Genomic DNA, 10,290 nt, shown 5'->3' on the forward strand with positions numbered 1-10,290 from the left:
GCGAATGAGCCCCGACGGTGTTGTTGTGGGTGGTGTGGCATGCCCTACTAACCCTACTGTAAATCGCAAAAGCAGTCACGGCAAATGTCACGTTTCAAAGGAAGTGCCAAAGCGCTGCGCCCGGAAGTAGGCACAAATAGATAACACAGCTATGCACTTACGTGCTACCTGGCAGGCCAATGGGGGTTGCAGCTCAATTACATCCAAGGTTGGGATGGAGCGGACGCTTTGACTCCCAATTGGTGTCAACAGTGAGATCAGCACTTATATCGGAGAGAAGCCAGATTATATAATCGTTTGTTGACGTGGTTGAGTGCTTTATCATTATTATTAGTGTACCGTACGGGTGAGTAGGATTGTTTAGAACAGCAGTCTCGTGATTGTTAAACGAGATGCTTGATGTACGGTCATAGACTTGCGCATATACTGAATTAATGGTCATATAGTGGGTATATATAATATCGGGCCACCATGCCATTCCGCCTCCCTCTCGCACAGTTATTGCGTGCGTCGCGTATAGCGCGACCAATCCTCGCCCCACGGACACCACAATCTCTCCGGACCTATGCGCGCTCACTCGATCCTAAGGACTACGCGAATGAGATCCCGAAAGACAGTCCGCTGTTCCAATGGGAAGACGATATCAAGTACTTCCTCAACACGTTTCCCGGTGCGACAAAGTTCTACACAAATGCCGACGGCTCGACCCGGATTCCGACCGACGACGAACTAGTAAGCCTTGTTAGGCTGCGGGAGTTCATCCGGTCTGGCATCGACGGCGTCAAGATCTCAGAGTATTTCACCGTTCCCGCGGATAAGCGGGAGGCGTATTTTGCGGATCTGGAAAAGCTGAGAAGTAAACTGGCCGGCGATTTAGATGCCGACGAAGGCAAGATTCTGGATAAGATCCCAGTCGAGGACCACGAGGGTCATCTGGAGTGGGAGGTTATCAGAGAAAAGAACAGGGAGGGTTGGGAGCCACTTATTTACTACGGATATCTCCCTATCATGGGACTTATCACTCTGTATTTCATGTTCGGACACAAGAATGTGTATGTATTTTTTACTCCACTTTGATTGACCTCGTTCATGTCGATTCTGTCAAAACTAACAATGGAACAGGCAGAAGCACTGGGCGCTTGAAGAGCTTCGTCTCCAAACTGAGGAGAAGTACCTGCATGATCAGGCTTACTATAAGAGCTTGACGCCGGAGCAGCAGCTCGAGAAGCAGCTCATCATTGTTGACAAGATCTTGTCGGGCAACTACGACGAGTTAATTTCACATTAGAAGATGAAGAGTTTTGTACATGTTTACTAGATTAGAGAGTGGCTACGGTTGCCAGCGGACGGGATGGATGCTGATTTATTTAAAAGCAGTTGATCGGTCCGAGGTCATATGTGAACCTAACAGAACTGACTTGGAAGTGCGGAACTTTTACATTAATATCACAGTCACACGTCTAGTTGATATACATGCTCATATATAATGCATCAAAATTGTACAGACCGTCGTATCTAATTACGGTGTATCCGTCGCCATAATGAACCAAACATTGTGCCAAAACGTACAACTCCTTCCTGCCTCTTAGTTAAGGAGAACACTCCAGGGATGCTCGACCTCACCGTACTGGATTTCGGCAATCCATTGCGCCATCTGCTCCGCAACTCTGCCAGTTTCCTTTCCGGGCTGCAACGGCACGTAGATAGGTTTGTCCCGCCAACTTATTTCCTTGATCGGCGAAACAACTGCCGCAGTGCCAGATCCAAACGCCTCGACGAGAGTGCCGGCCCTCGCGTGGTCAGCGACCTCCTGGATGGTGAACTTGCGTTCGGAAATGATCCATTTGTCCTCATCGAAGCGCTCACGGGCAAGAGCGAGGATCGAGTCGCGGGTGACGCCCTCGAGAATGGTGCCGTCGAGCGGAGCAGTGACTAGCTCGAACTTACCGTTGGGCAGCTGGAAGACGAAGAAAGCATTCATGGTACCGACCTCAGTGACGTAGCCTTCATCGCCAAAGAGCCAGAGGTTCTGCTGGAAGCCGCGCGAGGCGGCCATTCGCTGAGGAAGGATGCCGGGTGCATAGTTTGCTCCAAGCTTGCGGTCGCCGACACCTTTTGGCCAGGCGCGGATCGCATAGTCGGTGGCCTCGAGCCTGACGGCCTTGAAGCCAGTGGGGTAGTATGGGCCTACAGGGGACATGATCACATAGAGAAGGGCAGACTTTGGGGGGCCGACGCCAAGCGAGGCTTGGGTGCCGATGAGGGTCGGTCGGAGGTAGAGCGAATATCCGCGTTCGGAAGGAATCCAGTCGCTGTCCAGCTTGACGAGCTCTCCAATGATCTTGATGAGCTCGTCGTGGTCGAAAGTCGGCAGACAAATACGGGCCGCGGTTTTACTCATACGGTCCATGTTCTTGTCGGGCCGGAACAGCCTTATCTTCCCGTTAGAGTCCTTTATCCGTACAGTAAGCTCAAAGTTCCCATCGCGATAAAATCACAAGAAAACGCACCTTATACGCCTTCATGCCCTCGAAACACTCGAAAGCATAGTGGAAGACGCAGGTAGCCGGATCGAGAGACAGGTTCTGGTAGGGCAGTATCATGGGGGGGAGCCAGCCGTCGGTGTCGTTCCAGGGAATTTGAACCATGTGGTCGGTGAACGTGTGACCGAAGACCAGCTTCGTAGGCTGCAGCTTCTCCTTCGGCATCGGCGTCTTGTCGATGCTGATGTTTGCTGCGCAGAGCGGAGCGCCGGGTTGAGTACCAGATTCAGAGGTAGCGAGCGAGCTGAGTGGTCTCGCGGCCATGGCGGATGGGTAGAACCGGGGATGATGTTGAGCTGATCGGGACAGCAGACACGAGCATGACGACGCTGTCAGTCCGCGGGTAGCGGAGGATAATAGCAGTCGCGCCCTGCTGAAGCTCATTGAGACAAACGGCAGCAGTAAAGACGATGGTGATATAATCAATGCGTCCTTAGACACGAGCTCTTACGAGATTATTTTCACGCGGCGCCAGCATTGCTCATTTGGCGCTATAGTCATTGCATATCTGCACTTCGGTCGAGCACTTCCGCCGCATACGTCGAGTCCCAGCACCACGGCCCCTGAAATCCAAACTTACGCCGTTGTCTATCTCATACAGCTAAATTACTAATACAAGAAGATCACTGTAGAATTCATGCACATTGAATAAATTAGTACCTAAGTGCACTTCATTGTAAAACAAAAATTTGCCGCCTGATAATATACGAAAATGCAATATTAGCAAAAATATTCACCCTAACCCTAACTTTCTTGCATTTCATCATCCACGGTTTCCACCGTTCCACTATGTCCACAGTCTGACAAAATGACACCTGTTTAAAGACCAATATCGGACAAAGTCATATGTATAGGACTAAATGGCACGGCAATAGCTAGTCGTAACAGGGCACTTTTGGCTTGTGCTTATACATGCATCCTGGAGATATGAATTACTCCACGGCACTATGTAAGACAATACCAGCAACCGCCTCGACATGCTCTCGAGCAACAAGTGTCTCGTTTATCGCATTGTCTCCAGTACCAACAACCGTAGCCACAAACGAAACGTCTCTCTTCCTGCTACTCCCACTTGTCACCGACAACAGCTCCTCTTCAGGACTATTACCGAGTCGTCCTTCGACGGCACTCTGTGTGACCACGCCCTTGTTATCGCGCAAGCCTATCGTGATTGCGGTTGTGGTTCCGATCTTGACTCGACGAGCATCTTGAGCATTCGAGATAAATGTCTGCGAAAGTGCCGTCAGCGATTCTTCCTGCTGCCCTGCTGTAGCGGTCGTGAGAACTGTGGCAGCGCGGGCGTCCGACAGATGCGATGTAATTGCAGGAGAAACGCACGCTTGCTGGAATAAGGCTTCGACAGGCGTGGCCATTCTATTTACAGCCGACTATTGGAACAATGGACAATGAATGTGACAAGAGCCAAACCCTCAAGGGCATAACGACAAAGGATGTCTACTAATAGGATATACCTACAATGTAGGCTACTGGCAGTGGGCTCGTTTGATTGGCGTCTGCGGAAGTTACCCGGCGTCTTGCACTCGTCCGTGTCGGTGCGTATCATCACCAACGGTGGACTATGCTCGAGGTGCTCGAAGTTGTGCGCTAGCTGCTTATCGTCGTTGCACGCTATTCAACTCCTCCACCTTCACCGTCAATCGCACGTCCACAATGGCCTTCCAGGCGCCCAGCGGTCCGCTCTACTACCTTATCTCGCTCCCTTCTTCCGTCGCCCCGGCGGGTTCAGACCCCGAGTCAGCCCTCGTCAAAGACCTCTCGACGACGCTCAACCTGCCCTCCAAGGACGATGTAGCCCAGTTCCTAATCCCCCACTTTAAGATAGGAACCCTCGATCAGCTTGTCCAGCAGTCCGATGAAATTGCAAAGACTGACGGCCAATTTGAATCCGTTGTTTCCCGCACCGTCGATACTCTCAAGGCCGTCTACGAAGGCAAGGCAGACCAGGTCGCTGCCACTAAAGTCGTCTCTGACAGTAAGCATTTCTAATACGTAGTCGACATTGAATTTGCTAATAGCTGTATAGAGCCCGTCGAGACTTACTTAAAGTCGTTTCAATGGAACACAGCCAAGTACAGAGTGGACAAGCCAATCGCCGAGTTAATGGACACGCTATCAAAGGAAGTCTTTGCACTTGATGGCGACCTCAAAACCGTCTACACTAACTACATGCTTGCAAAGAGCAATCTCGGTGCTGTGGAGCGGAAACAGACGTATGTCGATTAACGATATAGAGACAGTTTTCGCTGGGGACTTACTGACTGGCATAGTGGCAACCTATCCACCCGCTCGCTCCACGATATAGTCAAAAGAACTGACTTTGTCATTGGCTCCGAATATCTCGAGACAGTCCTTGTTGCGGTGCCAAAGGCCAGCGTGAAGCAGTTCGTCAAGGGATACGAAACCTTGGTGCCAATGGTTGTCCCACGTTCTGCCAATGTCATCACCGGCGACGACGAGTTCGTCCTCTACAGCGTCACCATGTTCAAGAAGTCTGTCCCTGAATTTTTGCACAAGTGCCGTGAGAGCAAGTGGTACCCGCGTGAATTTAAGTGGTCTGATGGCGTGATTGAGGATCTCAAAAAGGAAAAGGAGAAGGCTTTCGAGCAGGAGCGACGGCTATGGGTGTGTACCCTTCTCACTCTACACCGTCAAAATGTACTAACGAATCACAGGGCGAGGTCGTTCGGCTCGCACGTGCCACTTACGCCGACAGTTTCCAGGCCTGGATCCACTTGAAGTCCATCCGCGTGTTCGTAGAGAGTGTCCTCCGTTATGGTCTCCCACCAGATTTCATTTCTGTACTCGTCAAGCCACCAGTTGCGTCAATCCAGAGGGCCAAGGTGGCGCTGACACAGAAGTACGGATACCTTGCCGGCAATGCTTTCACCAAGGACAAGAAGGGCAAGATTGTCCAGGAAGATCAGGGTTTGCAAGAGTACTCCACCATCGTCGATACCGAGTATGAGGCGTTTGTCATTTACGAGATTGTTGTTGTTTAATCTTATCATCCAAAAAGTAGTCAACAAAGGGTGCGATAATAGGACGTGGGGCTAGAGATGGCATCGGGAATATCATATCTTTGGTTTCTTGTTCGTTAGTTCATTGTCGGTAATTAGTCTTTGAGCCATTTTCGTCTGCAGTAAATAAAAGTCGCAGCAGCTGTGTCAGGCACTAGCCAACTTGTGCGACATTTTATCAACCATTCATCACGTATATTTACTGTAGGCATATATATTTATACTGTAGACATATATATTTATACTGTAGACATATCTAGTCCACGATTCAATAAAATAAACCCACGTTCTATAACCGCATGCAATCCAATATCTATGCGTGACCTCACAGTAAACTCGCGTACTTGTCCATCCCGATTTTTTGTCGCTGTGTCGGCTCAGCCTGCTGCGGCAGAAGCTGCGGGACACCAAACCCGCTTGGGGCATTCGGCTTTTCGCCTTGGCGTCCTTGTCGCGACGGTGGAAGCGGAAACGAAATATCACCACTCGAGCCCTTTAATCCATTCGAGGTCGATGTCACCGACTGCCACGGGTTCGCTTCCTGTCCACCAAACGCGCCTGCGAATCCATTCGAAGCTGTGCGTCCAAACGGGCCCACACTTGGAGGACTCATCGCGGGCGCAGACGTTGTAGTGGTCTGGGGTTGCATAGTCTGCGCAAACGGTTCCGGCGATGTATTCGTTGGACTGGACATACCTACCGAGCCGATCGATGTGGTACGAACGGACGAGGTGCTAGAGTTACCCCACACTGCACTTCCGTTTGATAGGCTTTGTCTCCTTGTAATCATTGATGGCGACAGCTGTGAGTTTTGCTGCGAGAGCGCCGAGGTCGACGCAGGCTGTGCCTGCCCAGAATGTTGCCCGTGAGCTGGCCGTTTCTGTGTGCGAAGTGCATTTAGTGTCTGTCGTGATGACTGTAGCTTCATGCCTTGTACTCGTATGGAATTCGCTTTCGGCTGCGGTGGTATATCGCCCCATTCAAAATCCTCATTATCTTGAGGCGCCAATCTACTGGCATGCACAGCACTGGCCTCTCTCGGAGCGGAAACCATCGGTCTCTTCCCATTCGCTGTAGTCCGACCAAGGACTAGGGCCTCGAAATCGGCTTCGACATCGCCCGTGCTCTGAACTGCGGGATTCCGGCGGCCATGTTCAGGATCAAGCTCCGCCAGTTTTCGCGTGTGCTCAATTTCGACTTTATCAGACGCCTTATGCACAACCCCCATGAATTGTCTAAACTGATCTACCTTCAACAACGGACTCATCGCCAGCGCCCACATGTGTGGGATCACGTCGTTCGCCAGCACAGATGGATCCACCTTCGGCACGATCAGTTCATATACACTTAGCGCGCACATAATCACGGTAGGTTCTCGCGTCTTCATGCCACGGAGCAGTGGCACAAGTTTCTCGGAAATTGTGTACTTGTCTAGTCCGCCGCCGATTAAGCCTTCCAGAGCGTGTAATGCAGCAACTTTGACAGCAAGACTGCTCGTCTGAGTAAATACTGCGCTGACTTGAGGAAAGAGCTCATTTTTAATTGTCGGGAAGTCAAGGTTGGAAGTGATTTGCGGGATCGTGTTGAGTGTCTTTTCTTGAATTGATGGTGACTGTGATGACAGTGCCGTGTATATCAGCGGTAGAATGTCTTAATAGTGTTAGCGAAATTTATATGAATATATAAATATAGAAATTACCCTCTTTGAATTCCCGTCCGTTGACCCGTGATTTAATAATCTCGATCTTGTCAAGTAGCACAGCCTGTCCAGATGGCACGTCCTTCAGCCGTGTCAACCCCGGCAATATCCTTTGGCTGAAACTCAGTTGACTCATAGATTGGCCTATTTCCAGCACATTCGTCAGAATCGACCCTAACATCGACTCATCCTTGTCTAATTCATCGAGTAGGGTCGGCAATATTTTTTTCTGCTGGACAGAATTGGGAAACTGCGGTAATACCCGGGATAGGCCCCGCATGAATGCTTGCCGCTCCGATGCTGTTTTGGCCGGGAGTTCGTCAAGAAAGCGGATAGTATTGATCAGAATGTTGTCAAAGTACTTTGAGTCTTGGAAATCGCGGGAAGACATGCGGTCCGTAGGACGACGAGTAAGTAGTTGTAATAGCACCTCGAACATATAGTTTGGAAATCTCTGGTCACGCGAAATCCGCAACGATTGAGAAATTGTGTTTTTGTAGGTAACCGGATTTTGATTTGTGGTCAGGGGCGGGCGAGAAGCGTATATGGCATGGATAATACAGCCAACGGAGAACATATCGTTTGCGGGATCAATCAAGTGGTCTATGACAAGCTCCGGAGCGGAATAGTCAAGGTTGAATTGTAGAGATGGTGGAAGTCGTGGATCATAGGGCGGCACGAAATATTCACGTGAGCCGTCGTTCCGGAGTTCTTGTGCAAATCCGAGACCCGACAATTTCCAGTCGCTCTATAGATTCGTTTGCATGTGATATCTTTCCATGAAGCATTTAACTTACCTTTGCATTCACAAAAATTGCGCTCGGGACAAGATCAATGTGCACAATGCCGGCGCTATAATGGAGAAACTCAAGGCCCTTGGCCAACTGCAACAAACCCTTCTGGATCTCCACCTCGTCGACTTCGTCATCGCTTCCCGTCCGTCCAGATGCTTTTCTCTCAATCACCGACGTCAAACACGCCGTCACCCGTTCCGTGACGAATGATATTGAGGAACGTCCTTCTTCTACGGGCTCCACCAGCTCCAAAATCGCCGGATGCCGCAACTTAGCAAGATATCCGGCCTCTTTTCGTAGTCGGGCACAAATTTCCTCTGCGTCCTCTTTTACTGTTGCAACGCCTCCTACTCTGCCGACTAGTGAGTGTAGCTTGCGCTTGTCGAATGTGAATACGGAGACCTGTAATTATTCATTATTCAGCACCGATACCCGGGTTGCGGTGTTTATATACACAGACTTACAGGGCTGCCGGTGTTCCTCCTCCTCGCGTCGTAGACTGACCAAGGTCCTGCTTGAAATACAGCGGGCTGCGAAATTGAATAGTGCGAAGAGATATTCGACGACACTGTTATCATCAGCTTCACGTCTGGGATCATAATCTATAGCACTGCCGATACTTACGCGACTTGATCGCGCTCGAGAACATTGTGAGAGTTAAGCAGTAGGTCCAGTGACCACACTGGGCCAATTGGTAGTACTACCGATAATGTCTATATTGTATTATATAATATCTGAGTGTGATGAGTATGAGGTCAAGCCGGCTCCATTGGGTTTTGCTGGATGAAAAGCCCGATGGCTGCCTGCTGCTTCCTGTGGCGCGAATTGTTCAAGCACAGCCTCCACGGCCACAGTTAGCCCCTTCGTTGCAGTGCATTGACGTCCTATGAAAGTGGTTTGTGGTTTGGTGTTAGTTCATTCTGAACGCTCCAGCATTGATGGAGCTGCCATATTCGTCCTGGTAGACCGAGTGAAATTGAACTGATTGATGGTATCCTCGTTAACCAAGTCTAGTTATTGCGAGGAGAATATATATGAAGCATTAGAGATTCTACAATCGCAATGCACCGGAGCCGGGGATTGTTCGCTCTATTCAGTGTTTATATCCTCCCCTACTCGTGCAGTCCCGCTCTTTTGTCAAAGATCATCACCGCGTGAGGACGGCCAGGTGATATGGGACTACCATGTTGTTCTTTTAAAAGTCGTCAAAGATATGACATATGTTCTTGACTTCGACACGACTATTCAAGCCGACAATGAACAACTGAATGTCCGCGATGGCCTTCGCAGGGTCGAGTTCTTACAATTTGGCGAGTACGCGGAGTTGACATTTCGCCCTTCCTTGTCGTTGCCGAAGAATTTGCAAAGAAACTTTAGGATCATTGCCGCGGAGGACTATTTATCCTCATTTGCATCGGATAGATCACATATGCTGGCTCCCGCTGAGACTACGCAACAACAAGTATATGTCAACGCTCCTCCGCCGTGGCCTCAGATATGCGGAGCAAATGCAGCTGCCGCTGGAGTGCGAATGAATATCGACAGCTTTATTGATGTGAAGCTGGATAGTAGCAAATTGAACCGTCAGCACGTATTAGAAAGCCAAGGGATGAGGTTCGGTGAAGTGTTGAATCAAGAGCAATTTTTGGATCGATTTTTATTTCTCCCGCGACTTGCATTAACATAAGATCAGGTTGTTGTATATTTCCTGATCCCAAAGAGAGTCATTTCATTTTCGACCGGAGACTCGTCGAACGTGAAAGAGTGCATCATATCTCTTCAGGGTGTCGGAGATACTCGCTCTGTAGAGGACGAGTCTATTCATCGGATGCTTGAAGCGATTAGTGATGGGTCCGAATATAGAGTGTGGAACATTATCAAATGCAAATACCTAAAATCGCCTTTGGCCGGTCTGTCGGTTTTATTCCTCTCAACACGACATTCGCTGCCAATCTCTGGGCCTCATCATTCGTTCAGCATCCATGGATATTATTCGACTATTGATGAACACTTTTGATTTGGTTCGAGTTTTTGGCTTGCATCATCTCAGCTAATTTAGGCTGCCAATAATCCTCTAAGGCACTCGCGGTCTCCACCGCGCGCGTCCCATGGCACAAAATAGCCGAACATCTAGAATAGAACTCAAGCTTTTGGATCGTTGGTTACTTGCCGCCGTTTACAGTTCCATAATTGCGCAGGTTCACCAATCTTCTCAC

At 49.6% G+C, this 10,290-nt stretch overlaps 5 protein-coding genes across 5 annotated transcripts; 3 read left to right on the top strand and 2 right to left on the bottom strand.

The window, feature by feature from the left end:
• The first annotated feature begins 178 nt into the window (after positions 1-178).
• Positions 179-1,453, top strand: POJ06DRAFT_253654 (uncharacterized protein). The gene is made up of 3 exons (XM_056187667.1): positions 179-346; positions 447-1,052; positions 1,123-1,453. The coding sequence occupies exons 2-3, from the start codon at positions 472-474 to the stop codon at positions 1,286-1,288; spliced, it is 747 nt and encodes a 248-aa protein (XP_056044225.1). The 5' UTR covers positions 179-346; positions 447-471; the 3' UTR covers positions 1,289-1,453.
• POJ06DRAFT_223186 (aminotransferase) lies at positions 1,454-2,986 on the bottom strand. The gene is made up of 2 exons (XM_056185671.1): positions 2,511-2,986; positions 1,454-2,452 (listed from the first exon to the last, which is right to left on the bottom strand). Exons 1-2 carry the CDS (start codon positions 2,925-2,927, stop codon positions 1,586-1,588), a joined length of 1,284 nt encoding a protein of 427 aa, XP_056044226.1. The 5' UTR covers positions 2,928-2,986; the 3' UTR covers positions 1,454-1,585.
• Positions 2,987-4,090: 1,104 nt separating this feature from the next.
• POJ06DRAFT_253659 (uncharacterized protein) lies at positions 4,091-5,774 on the top strand. The gene is made up of 4 exons (XM_056187668.1): positions 4,091-4,536; positions 4,588-4,774; positions 4,832-5,186; positions 5,237-5,774. The coding sequence occupies exons 1-4, from the start codon at positions 4,215-4,217 to the stop codon at positions 5,561-5,563; spliced, it is 1,191 nt and encodes a 396-aa protein (XP_056044227.1). The 5' UTR covers positions 4,091-4,214; the 3' UTR covers positions 5,564-5,774.
• Positions 5,775-8,852, bottom strand: POJ06DRAFT_253661 (kinase-like domain-containing protein). The gene is made up of 5 exons (XM_056187669.1): positions 8,699-8,852; positions 8,539-8,642; positions 8,078-8,476; positions 7,281-8,028; positions 5,775-7,231 (listed from the first exon to the last, which is right to left on the bottom strand). The coding sequence occupies exons 1-5, from the start codon at positions 8,721-8,723 to the stop codon at positions 5,907-5,909; spliced, it is 2,601 nt and encodes an 866-aa protein (XP_056044228.1). The 5' UTR covers positions 8,724-8,852; the 3' UTR covers positions 5,775-5,906.
• A 114-nt stretch (positions 8,853-8,966) lies between these two features.
• Positions 8,967-10,027, top strand: POJ06DRAFT_111555 (N-terminal glutamine amidase-domain-containing protein). The gene is made up of 2 exons (XM_056184078.1): positions 8,967-9,035; positions 9,089-10,027. The coding sequence occupies exons 1-2, from the start codon at positions 9,013-9,015 to the stop codon at positions 9,759-9,761; spliced, it is 696 nt and encodes a 231-aa protein (XP_056044229.1). The 5' UTR covers positions 8,967-9,012; the 3' UTR covers positions 9,762-10,027.
• The last annotated feature ends 263 nt before the right edge of the window (positions 10,028-10,290 follow it).

This window comes from Lipomyces tetrasporus, assembly GCF_029532465.1.
Source record: "Lipomyces tetrasporus strain NRRL Y-64009 chromosome Unknown POJ06scaffold_5, whole genome shotgun sequence".
NCBI lineage: Eukaryota > Fungi > Ascomycota > Lipomycetes > Lipomycetales > Lipomycetaceae > Lipomyces > Lipomyces tetrasporus.

Coding starts and splice junctions, on each gene's coding strand:
- POJ06DRAFT_253654 (XM_056187667.1), top strand. CDS start 472: ATGCCATTCCGCCTCCCTCTCGCACAGTTATTGCGTGCGTCGCGTATA. Junction 1,053..1,122: donor ATGTTCGGACACAAGAATGT/GTATGTATTTTT, acceptor ACAATGGAACAG/GCAGAAGCACTGGGCGCTTG.
- POJ06DRAFT_223186 (XM_056185671.1), bottom strand. CDS start 2,927: ATGAGCTTCAGCAGGGCGCGACTGCTATTATCCTCCGCTACCCGCGGA. Junction 2,453..2,510: donor AGGGCATGAAGGCGTATAAG/GTGCGTTTTCTT, acceptor GTACGGATAAAG/GACTCTAACGGGAAGATAAG.
- POJ06DRAFT_253659 (XM_056187668.1), top strand. CDS start 4,215: ATGGCCTTCCAGGCGCCCAGCGGTCCGCTCTACTACCTTATCTCGCTC. Junction 4,775..4,831: donor GCTGTGGAGCGGAAACAGAC/GTATGTCGATTA, acceptor TGACTGGCATAG/TGGCAACCTATCCACCCGCT. Junction 5,187..5,236: donor AGCAGGAGCGACGGCTATGG/GTGTGTACCCTT, acceptor AACGAATCACAG/GGCGAGGTCGTTCGGCTCGC.
- POJ06DRAFT_253661 (XM_056187669.1), bottom strand. CDS start 8,723: ATGTTCTCGAGCGCGATCAAGTCGC. Junction 8,643..8,698: donor CTCGAGCGCGATCAAGTCGC/GTAAGTATCGGC, acceptor TGATGATAACAG/TGTCGTCGAATATCTCTTCG. Junction 8,477..8,538: donor GGAGGAACACCGGCAGCCCT/GTAAGTCTGTGT, acceptor GAATAATTACAG/GTCTCCGTATTCACATTCGA.
- POJ06DRAFT_111555 (XM_056184078.1), top strand. CDS start 9,013: ATGGAGCTGCCATATTCGTCCTG. Junction 9,036..9,088: donor GAGCTGCCATATTCGTCCTG/GTAGACCGAGTG, acceptor AACCAAGTCTAG/TTATTGCGAGGAGAATATAT.